At 39.2% G+C, this 22714-nt stretch overlaps 1 protein-coding gene across 1 annotated transcript in view; it reads right to left on the reverse strand.

The window, feature by feature from the left end:
• Nucleotides 1-272: 272 nt before the first annotated feature.
• Nucleotides 273-22714, reverse strand: part of FBXL4 (F-box and leucine-rich repeat protein 4) — a 40206-nt gene continuing 17764 nt past the window's right edge. Inside the window, exons 4-5 of the mRNA XM_009865283.1 lie at nt 13720-13980; nt 273-402 (exon numbers count right to left, since the gene is read on the reverse strand). Of these exons, the coding sequence (XP_009863585.1) occupies nt 273-402; nt 13720-13980 (391 nt within the window). The remainder of the gene's footprint in view (nt 403-13719; nt 13981-22714) is intronic.

Here is a 22714-nt window from a genome sequence, read left to right on the forward strand (position 1 = left end):
GATGAAAACACCACCTGGACACCCAAGCCTTCAACTAGTCGCCCCAATGCCTTGAAGTCCTTTTTAAGTGTCTCTGGACTTCTCTCTGCAACCTCGTCATTGCCAACCTGGATAACTAACACAAGGTAGTAATCAGAGGGCTGCACCAGAGCAGAGAGTTTCCTTTTAAGATCTACAACCTGAGCCCCAGGGAGGCAGTAGAATTCCCTGTGGGATGGGTCTTGTCGACAAGTGAGCCCCTCTATTCCCCTCAGAAGAGTCACCTATTACAACTACCCTCCTTTTCTTCTTAACTGAAGAACTCCTAAGGCACGGGGTGAGTGACAAACGCTGGAGGACTCACTGGTTGGATTTTTGTCTCCATCTTCATTCACCTGACCTTCAAGTCCCAAACCCCCATACCTATTGTGTAAGTGCAACTGGGAAAGTGAGGGGGACCAGGAGGGTTTTCACTTGCTCAAGGGATGCAAGATTAATTCCATAATTCCTCCTTTTCAGAGAGGGGTGAAACAGGTAAGAAGACTTATATTCATAGTCATCTTGATTAGTTAACTGAGCTAATTTTTTTAACTTGAACAGGAATTTGATGCACCACTCAGAACACGTTTTTTAGTCCCTCTGTAATTTGACACAGTTCCTCCTGCCTCAATGTGCGCTGAGTTCACATTTTCAAAAGTCCTCTCCCAACCTATTAAACTGTCCTGATTTCAGAGAATCATAGAATGGCCTAAGCTGGAAGGGGCCTTAGAGACCATTTTAATCCAGCCTCCCTGCCGCCAGGGACCCCTGGAATCGAACCCGTGACCTTAGCGTTGTTAGCACTAAGCTCAACTGACTGAGCTAACCAGCCCCCTACTGGAATAAAGTTAATTTACTTTCTAGTAGCTAGGATAGTGTTGTGTTTTGGATTTAAGATGAGAACAATGCTGATAACACGCTGAGGATTTAGTTGTTGCTGAGCAGTGTTTATACTAAGTGAAGGACTTTTCAGCTTCTCATACTGCCCTGCCAGCAGAGGCTGAGGGTGCACAAGGAGCTGGGAGGGGACACAGCCAGGACAGCTGATTCAAACAAGTCAAAGGGGTATTTCATGTTGTATGACACCATGCCCAGTATATAAACTGGGGGAGAGTTGGCCAGGGGACACTGCAGCTCAGAAACTGACTGGACATTGGTCAGTGAGTGACAAGTAAGTGTATCGTGCATCATTTTTTTGTACGTTCTATTTCCTTTTCTCCTTCTGTCCTAATGAACTGTCTTCATCTCGACCCACAAGTTTTACTTTTTTTCCCTCCTGATTCTCTCCCCCATTCCACCGAAGGGAGGAGCAAGCAAGTGGCCGTGTAGTGCAACTGCCAGCTGGGGTTAAACTGTGACAAAAGCCTGAAGTATTATTTTAAATAATTATTCTTAAAAAACAACTTAAAAAAGCACTAGAAATGTGGGCAATAGAAGAGAGCCTGGTAGAACACTGTGTTACACCACCACAAATCATGCCAAAGAGTAAACAACTACTTATTCAACATTAATTGTACTGGCTATATTAATTCCTCTTCTGAGGCACATATATGCCCACATACAAGAAATCAGACTTCTTTCAGAAGCAGTGTCTGTTCTTCTGTAACTGAGATGGGGTTTGCATATGTCAAGAAAGAAGTAAAAACCCCTTGTGCGTGCCTAGTTGTGCCTCAGTCACGTGAGAACCCAGGTGGCAAAGGACATGAAAATAACAGGAATGAACGGCAGCTCACAGAATCCATATGTACTACATATAGAAAGACTATCATTGTTATAACCTGTCTGTTTCGAGCCATCTGTCTGTACAATTCATCTCTCTGACTTGCAATGCAAGATGAGTGATAATATCCCTGTCTAAGCAAAGAAGAGCAAGGCAACCACGCCATCCTGAAGCTGTAACACAGGCCAAACTTCGGATGCTAGAGTGCTTTACAACAAGAGCTAGGAGGGCACCTAAATTCTGGATCAGCAAGCTTTGATCTGGAGAGAATCTAACTTCAACTTCTCAGCCAAGGAGACTATCCGTGTCACACCATTCTTGAACCTAGTAGCCAAGATACGTGTAGTTTGAAGATTTTTTTGACTCACCTCTGAATCAAAAGAAAGGTTTGGCTTTGTACCTGTTCCCCTTCACAGAGATTGAGAAAAGTGGGTGATTTAAAAAAAAAACAACAACCCACAAAACAAAAAGAGCAAACCAAACCACTCTGGAAACAAGCTTCAGGTAAGAATTACCTTTTCTTTGTGTGTGGCATGGCTGCAATGGTCTACTTTTCTTCCATCATCCAAGCCAAACAAAATATACTAAAATAATAATTTTTTTATAATATGACAGAGACAACAGGAAGAGTCCAAAGGGGTCAAATAAAACGGTCTACTCGATCCTCCATTCCCATGAGAGGTGTTTTCAGATGAGGAAAAGGATGTAACAGAATTGATCCTGCCTTGGACAAGTGAAGAGATGAGACTACCATTGAATTCCTAACTCAGTCCTCATGAGAAAGGGGAGAGGTCTGCCCAAACCTGAAAGTCCTCCAGCCTGGAAGACATTTCAGTGTTGTAAATACTTCAACTAAATAGGTGATACTGGACTCACTTGCATCCTACCTGTCTTTGTAAAGACCATCACACTTCAGTTCTGACATCACACTTCAGTTCTGACTTGCATTCGCGATCCAGCAGGGAGTGTAAATCATTTCTGATGTTAGTACGATAAGGAAAGTATCCAACAGATAGCCTGAGCCCAATATCCGTTCAAACAGAAAATCCTCCTGCCTGTGGCAGATGTGGCTCACCTGGGAAAGATGCAGTTTGAATATTTGACCTTTTACTCATTGCAATTTCGTTGTCAAGTAGACTGGTATTTTTAAAAGGGTGAATATAAAAGGTTTTTAAAAATACAAATGATACACTACAATATCGCTATCACATAACACCTGCACCATAATAAATGAAAACAGGAAAATAAGTGCACCGCAGTGTGCCTCTGGAAGATTAAAGGAAGAGCTTAAGAAAAACAATGAAATTTTACTTTTAGGGTTGGAACAGGGAAAAAACAGTCTGCACCTTTTTATAAACTTTCTTATTATAGAGAAATCTTTAAAACTACTTTCAAAATTGATCCTTTTTATTCCGGGAAAAAACAATGGGCTGTCTTTTCCCCTTCTCAGAAGAACCATATCTGACATAAGTTGGGAATTCTTCCAGTCCCTCAATGAAAACAACTTGAGACACTCCATCTTTTACAAGACTTTCATTCTCCTGCCGTTTTTTCTTTAAATTTTCCAGTGAAGTGAATCTTGAAAGTAATCTTTAAGTCTCATTAAAGACTGCTTGAAATATGGTTATTCTTGGTTGCTACGTTTTGAATCTGAGTTATTAATTCTCCAATTAACCCCAACTAAATCTGGGAGTTTTAACATTAAAAATTTGAGTTAGGAGTAAAAAAAAAAAAAAAATCCTTTAATACCCACCACCCCAATTGCATTATACAAGGAGAATCAAAGTTGTATTATTTTTTCTTATAATTTCCCCATCTGCAGCCCTCACTGCCCTATTCTCCCCCCAACCCTGTTGTCCCCACTTACGTTCAAATGCTTATGTAACATTAGTTGCAGGCAGAGATCAGATAACATGCCTACATTTGCAGGGTCACCACAACAAGAATATTGCATTTTTCCACAATACAGAAGAATTAATTTAACAATTTCTTTTTCATATTTCAGTTACTTATGTCTCCATCAAAAATGCATCTTGAAGAGTCTTTGCACATAAATTTACGAGATTGTTACATTTAATAACAGATTATATCAGAGTATTCACCCACACTTCTAAGTAGCATTTTCATCTTACTCTACAAATCTATGTTAAAATATTGTAAAAAACATTTGCTTTTACCTTAGAATCAGGGTCTTTAGGACTATATTAACCAACTGTTTATGGAATAAGCTTGTCTAAATAAATTATCCAGTACCTTTTCATAAGACAAACAGGAAAAGCATCGAATGATTTGATCAGCCAGCTAGCAAAGAATTGTGCAATCCTGAACATCCAGTACCCAATCGCCAGCTGTCACATGCTGTCTGCATACAAATCAAATTTATATTTCTCAACACATCTAGCTAAAACTTGAAAGAGCAATTAGGCAATTACCACAGGACATCAAACAGTCAGTACACATTTCATAGAATTATTAAGGTTGGAAAAGACCTCTAAGATCATCTCATCCTACAGTCTACTCAACACTACGATGACCACTAAACCATGTCCTGAAGTGCCACATCAACACATTTTTTTAATACCTCCAGGGATGGCAACTCCACTACTTCCCTGGGCAGCCTGTTCCAATGCCTCATCACTCTTTCAGGAAAGAAATTCTTCCTAATACCTAATCTAAACCTCTCCTGGTGCAACCTGAGGCCATCTTCTCTTGTCCTATCATCGGTAACTTGGGAGAAGAGACCAACACTCACCTCACTACAACCTCCTTTCAGGCAGCTGTAGAGAGTAACAAGGTCTCCTCTCAGCCTCCTCCAGGCTAAACAATCCCAGCTCCCTCAGCCATTCTTCATAAGACTTGTTCTCTAGACCCCCTCACCACTGTCGTTGCTCTTCTCTGAAGCCACTCTAGCACCTTAATGTCTTTCTTACACCGCGGCACCCAAAACTGAACACAGGACTAAAGCTGTGGCCTCACCAGTGATGAGTACAGGGGCATGATAACTTCCCTACTCTTGCTAGACACACTATTTTTGACACAGGCTAGGATGCCATTGGCCATCTTGGCCACCTGGGCACACTGATGGCTCATGTTCAGCCATTTGATACTATGCAGTTATATTTTGGGAGCCTATTTACCTGACCAAATGCTTGTTAATATCATCTAGTAACAACTAATAATCTGAGTAAAAATCCAAGACAGAAAATTCAACCTTGTCTTAATGAGAAGGGGTGTGGTAAAGAGGAGGGAACTCTGCAGGAAACTCTGAGTACTCAGTCTTCCTAATAGAAGTCACAGTCAACTACTTTTAAGTGAATTCCTTAAAACTCCTGGTACCAGAGAAGCAGATGAAAAGAACTACAGACTAAGGTCACGCCAATGAAATCTTCCATGTCTCTCCTGGCCCATCAATCACTTCCATACTCTCAGAAGCTGATCCTTCAGCAAAGAAATCAAAATATTCTCAGAACCACACAGAAGGGTTCTTCTGTTTATGGTCTGAGCAGGAGCTTCCCTTTTGTTCTCAAAAGGTTTAAATTTACAGCGAGGGAGGGTGAGACCAGCTGGCTCAGCCAGACAAATACACAACTGTGGGAACAGATCCGATCAAAACATCTCAAGCTTTCAGCACACACATCACAAGTATTACTTCTACCACTGCAGAGGCAAACCCCCTTCCTGCACATCTGCCTTGTTCTTCACACAGGTATTACTGCACACACATTACTGGGTACCAAATTACTTTGGGAATTGTCCTTATAGGTAACACAAGGCCTCTAGCACGCCACAGATTAGAATGATCTCACTGGAGAAGCAAGTGAGACATACGACACATACAAAAGACATGAGAAGCCTGAATCACATTTTTCTGCATGTAGTTCTCAAAGATGATGCAGAAATTAGCAAGTTAACATCCTGAACAGGTTAAGAACTCCTTCCTTAAAAATAATAATAAAAAAAGATCTGCCAAGTTACCACAAGGAAAACCAAACTTCTTAATGCTGAATATACATGCAAGAACCACCCATGGCGAAGCAAAAGCTGTCTATCAAGTCGATGGAAAAGCAAGAGGAAGGAAACCACCACCTGCTTTAAGGAAACTACAAACAAGCTCTTGGCAAATCAAGAAGAGAAATCACACGTGTGGTACTTACCAACTGACATTCAGATAATAATCTCACACAGGTTACTTATTGGGATCAAGCAGCCTGAAGGAAAAGGGTATGGGCAAGTTTTTAAAGAACAGCCTCACTACCAGAATTGAGGCCAAACTTTTTGGAAGGGCAGACTAGTGACTGCAAGTTTATCCCCTTCACAATTGCATGCCAATAGGTCAAATCTCCTTTGGTAAGACCCATCCTACTTAACAGCCACTGTATCTTGCTTTTCACCAAGGATGTGTTTCTACAGAGCATTACATTTAGTGACTCCACAAGCAGCAAAGTTGTTCTCTCCCCTCCATAGGAATTAACGTAACAGAGGGGACACATGCAGGGATCTAAGACATTCATGTTGGTTTAATTCAGACAGGTCACACGTATGCTGTTATCATCACCTGAGAGATGCGAGGGTTTTTAGGCTGGCTTAAAAGCATCATCTACATCATATGTGACCCCTGGATACTTCAATAGTGTGCACTGAGTCTCTACATATAAGCACCCACTGAATTCTTACACAAAATAATTGCTTTATCATCAACCAAATTAATTTGCTTTATGTGAAAGACTGAACACCTGAAAGAAACTCCCTAAGGGGAACACCCCCGGTGTCTCTTTTGGGGCAGTTACATCTCCATCACTGTTACTACTCTCCTCGGATTACTCTGAGTCAGACAAACCAACTGAAGGATGGAAAAACAGGGTAATCATGACTAGCAGAACAAAACATGGCAGCAGAGCCTGAGCAACGGCCGGAGAAGTGACAGACAGCAGAGCACTGCTGCAGCTCGGCATGGCCTCAGCACCTGGAAAGCCAGCGTTCCTGAAACCCGTTCCCCTCCCTTGGGGTAGGGACTCACACACAACCACTGGCAGAAGTCTTCATGCTGAGCCCCACAGCTCTCAACACGAACCCTTCAGAGAGAAAAAGCCTTTGGAGACAGAGTCCCTTTTTCGAAAGGGCAGTCAAGGGACTTCTACTTCATGAATTTCAAGCTATTGTATTCTCAACATCTGTAACCCAACATACAATCAACTCACAACAGTCGCAATAAGTAATTCTTCTCAGAAAGCAAAATCTAATACACTAATAACGCAGAAACAAAAGGTATAGCAATGGTGAAATACAATTCATATTTATATCTGCTCCAGAGAAAAAAAAAAGTAAAACACACTCCTGGTCTTTTTTAATTTATTTTTTTTTTATATACATGCCCTACCCCCCAGTATTTTAAGGCATCAAGATTTCAGTTATGTACTTGTTGACACTACAATACTTTGAAACAACTACATTAGAGATACAAGAGAATTTGAAAGGTTTAGAGAAGTGAGATTATATGTGTGCTTATAAAGACGAGTCATTGCTTTAACCAGTTAAAAAAGAACAAAAAATTATTTTTAGATACTTATACAGTGTTAGCTTTAGTTTTAAGGAAAACTTTTCATACCTCCCAGATTACTAGAAAGCACTGATTTTCCACCTACTTTTAAGATTTTGAGTTACAGGAATAAATACTTATACTCAGTATCTTATTTTTGACAGAAAGATCATGTCTTGGGATAGCACAGGAACATTCAATAACACAAAAAATACATAATATACTGTTCCCGGAAACTAAAATATGATCTAGAGGTCTACAAACTATTCAAGTTGTTCACCTCTTTTGATTTCATCTATCCTCACTTCCCTGTATGTTTAGTGTTCACTTAAATGAAACATTACAGAAAAGGGCAGGGAATCACCTGCCAAATTAGATTTATACTTAACTCCTTCAGTTCCCTGAGCTAATTGGTGTCATTTCATGAGGAAGCAAACAGAAGAGGTCACCTCACCCTTTACAAAGTAGTTTTTGTGGCCTTTAAGAAGAACGAGGTAACCATACGGTCCCAGAAGGAGACAACTACTGAAGTCCCCAATCATTCAGTCCACAGAAATTCTTATACCTCTTAAGCAAACTTTCTTTAGCAACTCCTTTCTCAATTATTCCAGAGGGAAAAAGGCTGAGCTGTGTAATTAACTTCCTGCAACTGAGACAAGAGTGTTATCACTGTACAGTACTTAAGTGCTTATAGACACCCCTGTGTAACCTATATAGTAACATTCACATAAGAAAATCTCAAAGTCTTTTGTGTATCTATCTTCATACCACAGCTACAAAATGAGAAAGTTGCTATTACACAAATTCTACTGACAGGAAAAGCGTGGCGTACAGCAACATACAACTGGCCACTGTCATGGTCACAGATTGGGAGACCAAAGCTCATGGGTTAAGTCCCCAGTTAGAACCATCAGCACCAAGCCACAGAATCACAGAAGAGTTGAACGCTGGAAGGGACATTTGGAGACTGTTTAGCCCAGCTCAACTGGCTTCTACAACCATACTGAAAAAGGCCGTCATCAGGTGTAGGAGTTTTTCTCACCTTCTCAACTGATGTTTGCAGAAGGGGATCACCTCCCACCCTGTCCTTTATTACCACAACCACAAATATATTTAAGTGATGCTTTCTAGATAGAGACATTAACACAGGCAATCTTTCATTTACAGATTCAAAATAAATACGGCAGTAAAAATATTTTCCTCTATAGTATAATCTGGCATTAGAATAGCAAGTCTATTCTCCTTGGGCATCCACCAGCATCACCTCAGAATCACAGAATTGTTGAGGCTGGAAAAGACCTCTGAGATCATCACGTCCAGCCCATGACTAAACAGCGTCGCAACAGCTAGACCACAGCACTCAGTGCCACATCCAGCCTCTCCTTAAACCCCTCCAGGGACAGTGATTCCACCACTTCCCTGGGCAGTGCATCCCAGTGCCTGAGCACCCTCTCCATGAGGAAGTGCTTCCTGAGATCCAACCTAAACCTTCCCTGATGCAGTTTCAGGCCGTGCCCTCTCGTCCTGTCAATGGGTGCCCGGGAGAAGAGCCCAGCCCCCACCTGACTACGCCCTCCCTTCAGGCAGTTGTAGAGAGCGAAAAGGTCCCCCCTGAGTCTCCTCTTCTCCAGGCTGAACACCCCCAGCTCCCTCAGCCTCTCAAAGCTACAACACAGAAGGAAACACAATGAAAAGTGTGAGACTTGGAATGTACTTGTTAAAAATCAGCTTCCCTCTCCTTCTCCTTCCTCCACAACGCACTTGGGATTACTGGAACCTTTCTGAGATGAAAAAGTGGATAGCGATAAAAACTTAGGATACAGGTTTTAAAACAGACGCAACATGAACGCTGCATGACCATCAGGTAAGACAAGAATAAGAGTGCCTAGAAACGAAGGTGGAATGAACTGAGTGCAGACGTTGCCTTTCAAAAGTCAAAACGCCTCCTCACAAACAGGCGCAATGTAATTTGCAAGCTGGGATTCAGGATGCACAGGGGCACCTTTTTGTTCTCTCCAGCTACTTGGCAGTGCCAGGGACACAGCAGGGACTGGGACACAGCAACGCAGCAATTACCAAATTAATTCAATGAAAGTAATAGTCCCTGTAGTTAATTCAATTACTGTATTTTGGTTTTGCTTCATTTGGTCAAATTATGCCCTCCCTTATGTCTGCAAATCTGTTTTACACCTTCATTTTTCCTACTCACTCTTCACATTATTGGCTCAAATGACCAAATTCAGCCCCATGAGTCTGACACAGGATCAAAAGGCACCATCAAGGCTCTGTACTGCATGATTATTTGTCACTGATTCAACCTCTTTCCACTTTCCAGCTAAAGGCTTTCATTTTTTTCCCCATTATTTGCTTGCAACCCTTAATCCTAAAGATTTGTACCCAAGCCAATGAAATTTCACCCAAGCTGAAAAAGCTCAGACAATAACTCCCAGAAGTGTAACATGACCTGTTATTTCTGAAAATTCTGTAGAACAATTTTATGGCAGCATTAACTCTTTGATTTCTCATGGCACAAGAAAATAAGGGCTGTCACATTTAATGCTGAAATTCTTATTTCTCTTCTCAGTATCTATATTTTTCAGTGTTTTCTCTTACAACTGCCCATGTTACAAATTTCCTCTTGGTCAAAGGTATCAGATACCTTTAAAATGCCCACAAAATAGTCCTTTGTCCATTGTAGCACTCATTCTCATCAAATTTTACCTACTGGTTCTCTGCATACTTATTCCCTCTTCACCTTTTGGCAATTACCTCAAAATCTCCAGTGATATCAGAAGCCCATCACCCCATTTTTATATCAAGGCTCTTAACACAGGATGAACAGGGATGCCAGCCTTCTCTCACAGAAAAAGGACAACACATCGATAATTATGGCAGGACCCGTACCTGTGCCATTCTAGAACATGATGCAATAAGAAACTATCTAAAGAGACTTGGTACTTTATTTTGCTTGTTCTTTGGTTTCTCTTTAAGAAGAAAAAAAAGAGCAAAGCACTGATTTATTTAGGTAAACAGTGGGCTAAATGGGATGACCAGATTTTTCTTTTTTTTTTTTAACTTATTTTGAAATAGAACTTTTACAGAGGACCATAACACACACATTAGCTCTGTTGTTCTCACCTTCTTACTTTGTCTTAATAATCATGTACTCATCATCAATTAGCAGTTTTCCTTAGTGGATTCACAGCCTCAGTTCTTTTCTCTGAGCAGGTCCAGCTGGCAATAATACAATGCCACGTTCTTGAATAAATGTTAGCATTGTTCCATTGTTTGCTTCTTAAAAGCTCCAACAATGAGGACACAGTAGTAGCAAGATATTTCACAAAAATCAAGAACATACTGTATTATAGTTCCTTTTAGAGAAGTCTAAATCACTTCAGAGAGTGCTTGATCAATCTAGCCTGTCTTTTTTTTGCATCCACATACCAGTTACTACCCAGTATCTCCATACCAGCTGAAGATAATAGAAGGAATGGCAGCCTACTTTGTATAGGAAACCAAAGATCTGCATTAACAGAAGCTAATGTCCAGAAAAGTAATGTTATTTCTAAAGATCCATGACTTTTGTAGCTCTAATCCTCTAACTCAAATCCTGTGCTACATCTTCATTCTCTCCCTTTTACTTTTCCACCTGTGATGCACAATGTATATGGTTAAGTGGCTTCAGCTAACAAGAAAGACAAAAGCATCCTCTCCAATTTACCTATTTAAATTTCTAGAAATTTCTCTTCCACTGCTTGTTAGCAACAGTGTCTTTTGTTTATACTTATGTATAAAATGGAAGTAAGCTTGATTACGAATTAGATTTCTTGTCAGCTACAAGCAGATGCATGTCCATACACATGAAAGGCAGAAACAAAGCTTCACAATTTAAGGGCTTGAAAGTCAGGAAATCTCCACCACCTATATTCAATTTAATTTCAAGCTCTGCTCAGCAAAGCGATAGCTGAGAAATGGCAGTTACCAATCATTTTTAGAGTATCTCAGCTACTGCACTATTACAAGCACAAAGTCTCAAACTTCAGAAGATACCTGAGTAGAATCAAGAAGACTATGATCAGTCAATTGTAGGAAAAAAACCAAATTATACAATCTTTACTTCTGATACAATGATCTTTCTTGGAGCTGAAAAAGCCTTGTCAATTAGAGTCAATAGTTGAGGTGAGGAGATTTATCCGAGATTTACAGAAAGACTAGTGATCTGGAAATGGAATAGATACACCCAAGGCACCGATTCAGCTCTATACAGAAGGCACTTAAAAGCAGCGCTCACCAATTGATTTCTTCTGTTTGAAGGAACAGCTGCTTCAATACACAGAGTGACTACCACAAAGTAACAAGTTACTGAGGGGCACCACTTTCATGGTGGCTGCCTGCTTACCCCACAGCAAAAGTCAATCATTCCTGGTAGCCTACCCCTTCAAAAGCTACCCACCGCTACCAAATCACCATTACATATAGTTAGTGCTAGACCTTCAACACAAACATACATAGAATTTACCACAGAAAAGGGCAACAAGATGCAACTAACTCTGTAGAATCACAGAATGGCCTAGGTTGGAAGCGACCTGAAAAATCACCATTAATCCAACCTCCTCCCTGCCATGGGAAGGGACGCCTCTTAACTATACCAGGTTACTCAAGACCTCATCCAGCCTGGCCTTGAACATCTCCAGGGAGGGGGCAGCCACAACATCTCTGGGCAATTTACTCCAGAGTCTTTCCGTACTCATACTGAAGAATTTCTTTCTAAGATCTAATTCTTCTTTAACTTAAACCCATTTCCCCTTGTCCTATCAGTGGACACTCTTGTAAAAAGTCCCTCCCCAGCCTTCCTGTAGGTTCCCTTCAGGTAGTGGAAGGCAGCTATTAGGTCCCCCCCGAAGTCTTCTCTCCTCCAGGCTGAACGATGCCAGCTTCCGCAGCCTGTCCTCGCAGCAGAAGTGTTCCAGCCCCTGGATCATCCTTGTGGCCCTCCTCTGAACACACTCCAACAGATCCATGTCCCTCTTACGGTGGGGGCACCAAAACTGGACGCAGTATTCAAGGTGGGGTCTCACAAGAGCAGAGTATAGGAGGAGAATCACCTCTCTTGACCTGCTGACCACGCTCCTCTTGATACATCCCAGGATGGGGTTGGCCTTCTGGGCTGCATGAGTGCACTGCCGGCTCACGTTGAGCTTCTCATCTATCAACACTCGTAAATCCTTCTCTTCAGGGCTACTCTCAACCCACTCTGTGCCCAGTTTGTATTTGTGCCTAGGAATGGCCCGACCCAGGTGCAGGACCTTGCATTGTGACTTGTTGAAGCTCATGCAGTTTGCACTGGCCCATTTCTCAAGCCTGTCAAGGTCCCTCTGGATGGCATCTCTTCCCTCAATGAGTTCACCATACCATTTGGTGTCATCGGCAAACTAGCTGAGGGTGCATTCAGTGCCATTGTCCATGTCACTGACAAAGATGTTGAATGTATGTCTAGCGTGAGTTCCTTACAAATGAAATAAGGTAGTATAACTTCAGATGCCCCTCAGGCACCTACAGCTTAACACCCCACATCACACAGTGTCATAATCTCACTTCTGAGCACAAAAACCCTAAGCAGAAGTAACACACACAAGCAAAGTCATCTTAAAATGCTTAATCTGAAACTAAAAACTAGAGAAAAATAATGCAGAGATGTGGGGTTTTTTCCCACATTTTGGAGCTCTCCTAAGCAGTACCTTTTGCAACAAGAGAAACACAAGTATGAAAGCTTCTGTGTAAATCAGAGTAACAAAGCGACATTTAGATAGCGAGAAGGAATGGGATTGCTTCCGATTCAAACTGCTGAATTTAATAGGACACAACATTTGTAAAATGTAGTAAGCTGTAACAGTCTGCTGCAGCATGTAAAATGATTCAATTTTTGATAGCAAATGTGTTGCAGCAAATAATAATAACCTTGACTCAGGCAGCTGAGTAATTGTATGAAGAAGAAATTTTTACACTGTAAATTAAAAGTATTTTTAAAAAGTTACATTCCATGTGTCAAATATTGCTAATATACAAAGACAGTAGGAATCTAGTAATTAGCAAGTCATTCTAAAGGAGACAATGTTGAGAATTACAGTAACACACTAAGCGTCGTAATTTCCCAATTACACTGCCAAATACAGTCTATCTGGAGTACACTTCAAAACAAGAGAAAAGCTTCCACATGTGTGATTTCACTACATCACTTAAACGACTGGTAAAAAGTCACCAACCATCCATGCAATTTAAAACACAGGGGCTTTTAAATTATCTTTGTTAAATACAAAAGCTTTTTGAAAGCAAAAAGATCTTATGGTTTTTGAAACATCCTTTGAATTTTCTTAACTTACCTTTGAATTTACATGCAAAATTCTAATTAATTTCTTCATTAATGAAAAAAAAAAAAGAACTTTGCCAGGATTGAAAGCATTTATTGCAAAGGTTAAAAATACTTTTTCCTACCTCCACTTTTGTTCGATAGAGAATGAGACGCTTTAGGCCGCCCACTTTGGCTATGTGGTTGAAAGCCTGAGGTGGTATTTTATCACATGATGACAGATTTAATTCCTGAAGATTTGGACACATTTCAGTAATGACCTCCAAGCATGTTTCATTGAGGAAATGGCCACAAGACAACTCAAGACGTACTAGTTCAGAGCCACAAACTTTCAAGAACCTGTAAAAAACATATTTTAAGCCAAAAATAAACATACTTCCAGGTGAGAGTCTGAATACTGTCAAAATCTTAATCACATACACTAGGGAATAGTTCCTTTGAACAATGAAAAGCCTAGAGACCACAGCTCTTACATCACTTCAATTACTAAAAGAAAATAAGATCAGGTTAAAGTAAATGAATGATAACCATTCTGAAGAAGCTACTTCTGAATCAAATCTGTACAAACCCAGAAGAGACCAAACCAGTTATGTGTTGAGGTGGTTTTTCTTAAAAAAAAAAAACAAACAAAACAAACCACCCCAAACAAACCCAAAACACAGTCTGAGAGCCAAGGCTGTTTCATCAACATTAACCTGATACTGCACCTCACCTAGATATTATACAATCTTTTGTACACAGGAATATTTTACTACATTTTAAGAAACACAGGCAGCTATGTAATGCCATACATGGCATTGGGAGGCTATGTCACTAAAGCAGTCTTAAAAAACAATTCCACTTTGAGAATGAATTGCAAAAGCATCATTGGGGGTAAGAACAGCATACAGAGGGCTTTTTATTACATTAGCATTACTCTTGAAAACACTGTTTCAGTCTAGAAAGTTGGGACATGCTTCATTCTTGCCATTTACTCCAAGACAAGGGTGCAAAGCACAACACAGGTAATGTCTGAAATGCTTTTAAACATTCCCCAAAGCTAATTTTGACAATGGCCTGCAAGTCTCCACCAATAATTTTGTATTTCTCTTCATCTCAGAAATATCTGCAAATGTAAAAATGAGGTTAAAAAAATGCTTTTAAATGCATGAAATATTCATGAGATGTATTTTAAGACTTGTAGAAAAATATCTCATTCCTTTCACTAACAAATAAGTCAAAACTGGTACTTTGTAGCTGTTATAGAACACAGAGATTCTTAAGGACTATTTCACATAACTTTCACTGAAATTATAAAAATGCAAGATATTAGAAGACAAATATCCAAAACTTAGAATCTCTGGTTTTTGCATGAATTAAACTTTCTCTTAAGAGATCTGGTTTCAGAAATTCAATCTCTCTTGTATCTAATCCAAACTTCAAGTAAAACATATAAGCTTATGTCCCTTTTTACTGTGAAGATAACCTCCAAAGCTTAAATCAATCACCAGCCTTGTAGGTTGAATATTCAATAGAAGAAGCAAACCCCACATTTGCCATGACTTTGTTATAGTTTATTTTAACAGTTCCTCCAGTAGAAAAACTAAGTTGCTAACCTACGGGCTGCAGTGAGTTCCCTTTGTTACTTCCCAGAATAGCGGAGCTGCTTGTGAGGAAGCATAATTTAATTCTCATAATAATTACTCTGATCTGCTCTATTATCAGTCGTATCCTACAAAAAACTTCATGCAGACAAAGCAGCTTTAGCTTCTGACACTTTCACTGCAAAGTCGATACTAATTCTTGAGTTTGATACACTAGAAATACCTGTCTTTCAAGATCCAAGTTTTCAACCCTTCTCCTTTCCTTATTTTTTCATTACTCATAAGTTATGTTTGTCATTCATCATCACTTTTCTCTATTCCTTTTACCTTACGCATTAAGCAGCCTTAATGTGATTATGCAGATCCTATGCAATATAGAGGGAAAGGTGATTTCAGGGTGCCATCTCCATCCCTCAGGACTGACCTGAGCTAGTGTTGGTGACACTGGCACTTTAAGTGGGAGCTTGGAGTAGATGACCTTCAGAGGTCCCTAACAACCAACATTTCTACGAGCCCGTGCAAACAGAAACAGAGAGAGGGTCTGAGACATGACAGGGGAGACATAAGCTCTAGAGCCACAGGGGTTTTGCCAAGCATAGCCTTCAAATCTACTCTTCTAATATTTTTGTCTAACTTTGCAGTCTCTCTTTAGAATCTATTTTAGCTTGTAAAAATCAAGAGTTTTATCAAATATCAAGCACATATTTTCTGCTTTCATACTGCAGACAGTCAATTTACCTAGACTTGTAAGCTTTCTTACGGGAGTGTCAGAGCTGAAATAACATGACAATTCACAACAATTATCACCATGTGTTTAAACTGCTATTTTAGAACAGTAATAGAGTTCAACATTGTTATGGAGAAACACAGGACAGGAACCTCCTGGAAATCAGAGCAGAGACAGATAGATTCATTGCTGATTATCAATTAGCCAATTCCTCTATTTAATGAGTGCTTTAACAACACATTCACACATTCCTTTCATCAATAAATTATCAGGTTTGTTTGAATGGTGATATTTTCCATAAAACCTTGTCAATTGCCACTTATTATACCTCTAGCTTTTAATTTGCTAACAGATAAATATTTTATGAATTACTCCATTACAATAATAGATGCTAGGTTAACTGCCATATAATTTAACGGGGCTTGGCTGTTATAAATGTTGGTACAGATCAACATTTTTTTCCTTCTAGGTCTATTAAAAGTTAACATTACCAGGTCAGGGAAACACTCAGTTAACTCTGTAGACTTGGGGAAGAACTCCAGGCTCACCAGCTTGAGGAGCTATTATCCTCATCACATTTCATTTAAATTCATTATGCTTGAAACACACAGGAAGAGCAAACACAATGACTGAAGAGAGTACTGCACTTCCTGGCTTCACTGCCTTTTTGGAAAAGGTTGTTTAGGAGACACTACACAGAAAGGCAAGGGGGATAAGGGACATGCAGCAAGGTACAAGAACGAGCTAACAGGCATGAAGTAAAGCAAAGAACAGAAACAGGAGGAGGAATTCGAGGAAGCTGCCAACTAGCACAGGACAGAGAATGTAAGGCAGAACTGCAGAGTCCTCTGAAGGATCAAGATGCCCCGATCTTTGTTTGCACTTAACAGGCTGCTCAGGACAGACGTTTTTGCTGAAGTCTTTCTACATGGATCTCCAAAGCCATATGGCAAGGTAGAACACGGGTTCTCATGTTTCCAGAACACGTGGCACAGACTTCACACACCTGTGCCTCAATCTGATTATTTCATCTGAAAACAAACAACCCCCCAAAAAAAGCATTTTCTACTTAAATCAACATTTCTTCACATATCTCTCCTTTAATCACCGAGGATTGACTGGTTCCTGTTTTCAGTCTCTCCTTTCTGCAGTCATCCATCCCTTTAGTTTTGCTTTTATTATCAATATTTTACACACACAATTTCTGAAGTGATTCCCCTTCATCCCTTCATGTTTGTTACAAATATGACTGACTAAACAACCTAGAATAATACAAACATGTACATTTAGTGGGCTAGACACCAGACTGCAACTTTCCTTTTAAGTTTATCCTCATTCTAGACTGCAGTATTTCAGCCTTTTATTTGATTGTTGGTTTTGTGGTTTAGTTGCTGTGGGTTTTTTGGGGGGAGGGGGCTATTTTTGTTTGTTTGGGATTGTTTTGGTTCTTAATTTAAAAAAATAATAATTTGCTTTCCATCACCTTCTGCCTGCTGCTCATTTTCCTCCCTCTTGAGCTTCAGCTTTTGCAAAGTTTGTCAGTCCTAGTGAAATCCTTCTGAAATACATCAAATACATCTACTAGCAGTTAGGCCACTATCTGCTTATGCTGCTGTTAAACCCATCACGATCCTGGGGTCACTTTCTCTATTAGCAACTTCCAATCTTGTAATTGATGTTCGTCTCACAATCATATCCCATGTGCCAAAGAAGATTCAAAATTAAAATACCAAGGTACAAGAGATGGTACCCTTCATGTCATAACTGACTACATGAGACCTCCCAAACAAAATTCTCAAAATACCTTTAGATATGTGCCTATCAGGGTACTGAACACATCCCATTTGCTCTAATGACTTCTAATAGAACTGAAGTGAATCCAAAGCCTATGCTTCACTGTTAGAATAATGATCCTCACTCACTCAATATCCCACAGTTCAAAGTCACTTTAAACTCTACAAGCATGGATCACAGACCCTTTCTCTCTCATCTACTCATTCTTCCTAAATACAGATAGCTACCTGGTTTTATATTTCTTTAGTACAATTATCCCAACAGGTTTCAATCATGCTGATTTTACCAAATCTATTTTCAACAGATAAGAATAATGTCAAAAAACCACCTAAGATTTTATTCCTTCTAATTTTACTTCCAAGATCTTGAGGTCTTCTCTTTTTTACCATAGTTGTATCTGTAAGATTACTCACACAAATTTGGCAGAGGACTTCATAAACCCAACCTGTCTTGCAGTTAGTCCAATGACTTATAGAATTACATTTTAATATACTTCTTAAAGTCATGTTCAGATATTTTAATATTCACAGTGGCGCTTCTCCTTTCAGGACTGCTGTGTTACACAACAGTAGCAGCACCTAGTACACATAATTGTAACAGAAGTGTTAAGACTGGTATGACTGGAGGCCAAACGCGTACATAGAGGTGTAGAAGCACAAGAAAGAACAAATGGCAATACAAGGGCTGACAAAAGCCGTGCATGTTGGTGGGTGGAAATCAGATTAGCAGGTCATTAAGATCCATGAATTTAGCTACATGTGGTTTCTCAAGACATGCAGATTCAGAGATGAAGGAGAGAAGTGGCACAGGATGGTGAGACCACACTAGACAAACTGCTTTGGACACACGTCTCTGTTGTCTTGGTGTATGTGAGTATACATGCTTGAGAGTGAGATATAATGAGGGTAAGTCTTATGAAGAGAGGCTTAGGGAGCTGGGGCTGTTCAGCCTGGAGAAGAGGAAGCTGAGGGGAGACCTTATTGCTCTCTACAACCACCTGAAAGGCAGCTGTAGTGAGACGGGTGTTGGCCTCTTCTCCACAGTGAATAGCAATAGGACAAGAGGGAACTGGTTCAAGTTGCACCAGGGGAAGTTTAGATTGGATATCAGGAAAAACTTCTCCACCAAAAGGGTGGTGAAGCATTGGGATGGGTTGCCAAAGGAGGTGGTGAAGTCACCACCTCTGGATGTGTTTAAAAAACAGTTGGATGTGGCAATTTGGGAGATGTGTCAGTGTTAGGTGGGTGTAGGGCTGTAGTTTAGACTTGATCTCAAAGGTCCTTTCCAACCTTACTTCTAATAAAATAATTTCATTTTTTAAATGAAGTCACCTTCCCTTCCTCCAAGATACTCTAATTGTTGCAATGTTATTTTCTACTCTAGCATGTAATACACTTCTATTTGTCAGCAAACCTTAAAACACTGCATGCAAGTAAGGGGAATATTAAGTACCGAATCTTGTGCTTTTCTCAGGACAGATTAAACCATTTCAATGCAAGCATGCAAAACAACCATTATTTATTAATATCAGCTACAGCAACCACAGGGTTTACTAAAAAACTGTGGAAATTAAAGCAAGTGACAGACATGATCTTTAAATTGAGAATCCCTCTACAGCCATACATAACTCCTATTTTCTGTGACTTTGACACACGTTTAAGCAATCTCTCTGACCTTCCTGTTAGCCTGACTCCTAGCAAAGCCTCACCAACTTAAACATTGTTAAAATAAACCTCTCTCAAACAGCAACTAAAGCCTTCAAACGTTAACCACACAAATATTCTGGATGTGATTCATATTCCAACATGAAAACAACACATCACAAATCTGAAAATGCAGTAAAAAAAGTTAGAAGTAGATTAAAAAATCCCAATACCTCAGATACTTAAAGCAAGAGTTTAAACGAGCTAATGACATTACCAGCGATGCAAAGCCATCTGCATGCAGAACCTGCTTTTTGAACTGTCATCGTTCTTGAGCGGTTTAAACCTCAGAGCATTTATTCAGCATCTTGGTATTTAGGAAACCTCCAGCCAACTTGCCTCACTTTTCCTATACAGGTCTCATCCTCCCACACTGATATTCCCCAGACACGTGGAAATTCATCATCCCTCTAACGCCAAGGGAAAGGCAGTGCTGCTTATGCAACGCTCACTGTGCAATCTTTGCTGTCAATTTGCATTCCAGACACTTGAGACTGCTCAGATACTCATTTCATTTGTCTTTTGCTTTTTCTGTATACTTTTAGCTCAATCTAAATGATAAAGTTTAGTTAATTTATATTACATGCTGAAATGAAAAATTTACGATAGTCATTCTTAGCCCTAAGGAGTAGATGTTATCAATAAGTTAAAATACCTTCAGCTTTGCCTCGGGATGTTCATATGCCTGAAGCATTCTATCTTCTCATGATAATACCGTATTTGCTTCAGTCACATTTCTTACAATTACTCTTTAAAAAATACTTCTACTTCAATATATTTTTGCAAAAAAAATAATTTTTTTCCATCATTTCTTGCCATGTCTATATAAGCCTTTTAAAGCAACAAACAAATTTACACAAGCTACTTAAATTTTAAGACTGTTAAAAGATAAAAATATTTTTGAAATATATTGGCTGAAATAAAATTTGAGCAAAAGTATCATTTAAATATGCCCTGACTTGCAGAAATCATAATCTAAACTGTACAGTTGTAAGAATGAAACTAACTCTACCAGTTTTGAATTTGATGACAACCGGACACCAAATGCTAAAAAAGAGCAAACATAAAGAAAACAAAACAAAAAACAGGCCCTGTGAAAGTTAAATGTTCTTATTTATGAGGATAAGGTGTTCTGGTTTTAGCATTTTGCTGTTTCTACATCGCAGCAATTTGTAGTGTTATTTGTAGTGAAGTTATTTACAAACACTACAGATTCATTTAGCAAATAATGTTTTTTCTCCTTGAATTGACAAATACAGGTTGGCCTTCTAAACACAGCATAATGGATTCCTTCAGGTTCTAAGAAGACCTAGGCAGAATCCTTTAGACCTCCAAGTAATTGGCTTGACAGCCACTTGCAGTCACTTACACAGCAACTTATCTGAAATTTATAAACCTGAGGTGTTGGAAAAAAACAATTTAGGCTCATTTCTACTCAACCTCAAGTTAAAAGAAGAAATTTGCACTGATTATAATCATAATATTTAATCCAAAATAAAAGATGCAACTCAGTACTCTTTTGACACACCTCACTGCCTCATTAAAAAATTTCCTTTGTAGAAAGAAAAAAAATCCACCATAGTAAGACAAGAGACGTAGCCAGGGAGATTTTACACTAATATATGTGGTGATACATATTTTCTACTGTTATGTGCAGAGATAGACAGAAATACATCAGTATTTCATTTCTGCAGAGGACAATTACAGTTTGAAAATCTGATGAAGTCTTTAGTAGCAGTTAACAAGTGGCAGGTAACTGACAAAAGCAGCAATGCACTCTCCGGAGCAAACTATGAACCTCCTCAGCCATACTCTTATTCTGAAGAATAAACCGGAAAGAAAACTTAAGTGTGAAATAGAATTCTTAGGGAAGCCAAAGTACTTCCATTTTTTGGAAATTCTGTTTCGCAGAGTATCTCCCAAAAGTCAGGCTGGGTGTGGAACATCTAGAAGTTCAGAAGGGATCTCATGACTGTATGTCCTGGATGGTGTAGAATCCACACGGTGGTGGTATCTTCACGACAGCCAAGGCAACAGAATTGAGACATAACTTGATAGATTTCTTCTTTGAGGAACAGTATCTCTTACTAGGAAGATACTTTTTTGAAAGAAAGTTACGATAAAGATTTTGAAAAGCAAGTGTTGTTCTACTAAGTCTCCTATATTAATAGATACTTCCATAGCAAACGAGCAGCAGGTTTTCCTTTCCTGGAGCCCAAAAAATTTCACAACTGTTCTCATGAAGAATGTCAAAAGGAAAATTTTTGTTTGGCAATTTTACTAGAAAAAAAGCACTTCTCCAAACAGAGTTTCAAAATTATTTCTGTATTAGGAAAAAGAAAACTTTCAAAACCCAGCCTAGTGGAGATCCTTTTCCATTCAGAATCAAATTCTGAGAAGTCACACCTGAAAATCACTTAGCTTACAATTTTGTTTCGATATTTTACGACTGAACTGCATCTTCCACTCCCAGACTGGATGTATCCCTTTCAAGAAATACTTTTTCCTAGGAATAGATAACTTCACAATTGTGTCAATGTCCAAGAACACTCCCCCCTTGTTACTAATAAACATGAAACATTAAAGTGAATACAGATTAACAGTCAAACAACGAATATTTATTATTTTAGAAATGCTGACTACACATAAGTGCTGTACATAGTTCAGCACTGCAGGAAAAAAAAAGGTAACTAGCAATACGGTAATTTTCAACTAAGAGGAAGTAGAAATGCCAGAACCGCAAAGTTTGTAATACTCTGAATTTGGATATTCATTTCTTTCAAGACTACAAAAAATTTTAGTAGTACTGCATGTTCAAAAAAAAAAAAAACGAAAATTTTTTAAAAATTATCATGAAGATTTAAGAGCTAAGCATCAGAAAGCAAGTACTTCCTGATTTCAGACTTGAATTCTCAATTAAAGCTTGCATATTTATCCTCTGCATAACGTACGTAATATGAAATCCAAATTTAGAGGAAATGTCTGCACCCTATTCAACAACTAGCTGATGTCTATCTCCTTTTTCTACCAGCAAGCACAAATGAACACAGGGCTCTTGGATTATACTGGAAGGTCAGGAAAAAAAAGGAAGCAACATTCTCATCTTGACAAATTATTTCTTCAAATTACTTTATTTCCCCAGGGAAGGCACCCAGGCACCAAAGGAAAGAAAATGTTTGAATTCTTGATTTAACCTTTTTATTCAGAAAACAAATGAGAGTTAGGACAACTTTTTTTTAGATATATTTAGTATTTCTGTTTCTTAT

The sequence above is a fragment of the Apaloderma vittatum genome, unplaced genomic scaffold (genome assembly GCF_000703405.1).
Source record: "Apaloderma vittatum isolate BGI_N311 unplaced genomic scaffold, ASM70340v1 scaffold6062, whole genome shotgun sequence".
NCBI lineage: Eukaryota > Metazoa > Chordata > Aves > Trogoniformes > Trogonidae > Apaloderma > Apaloderma vittatum.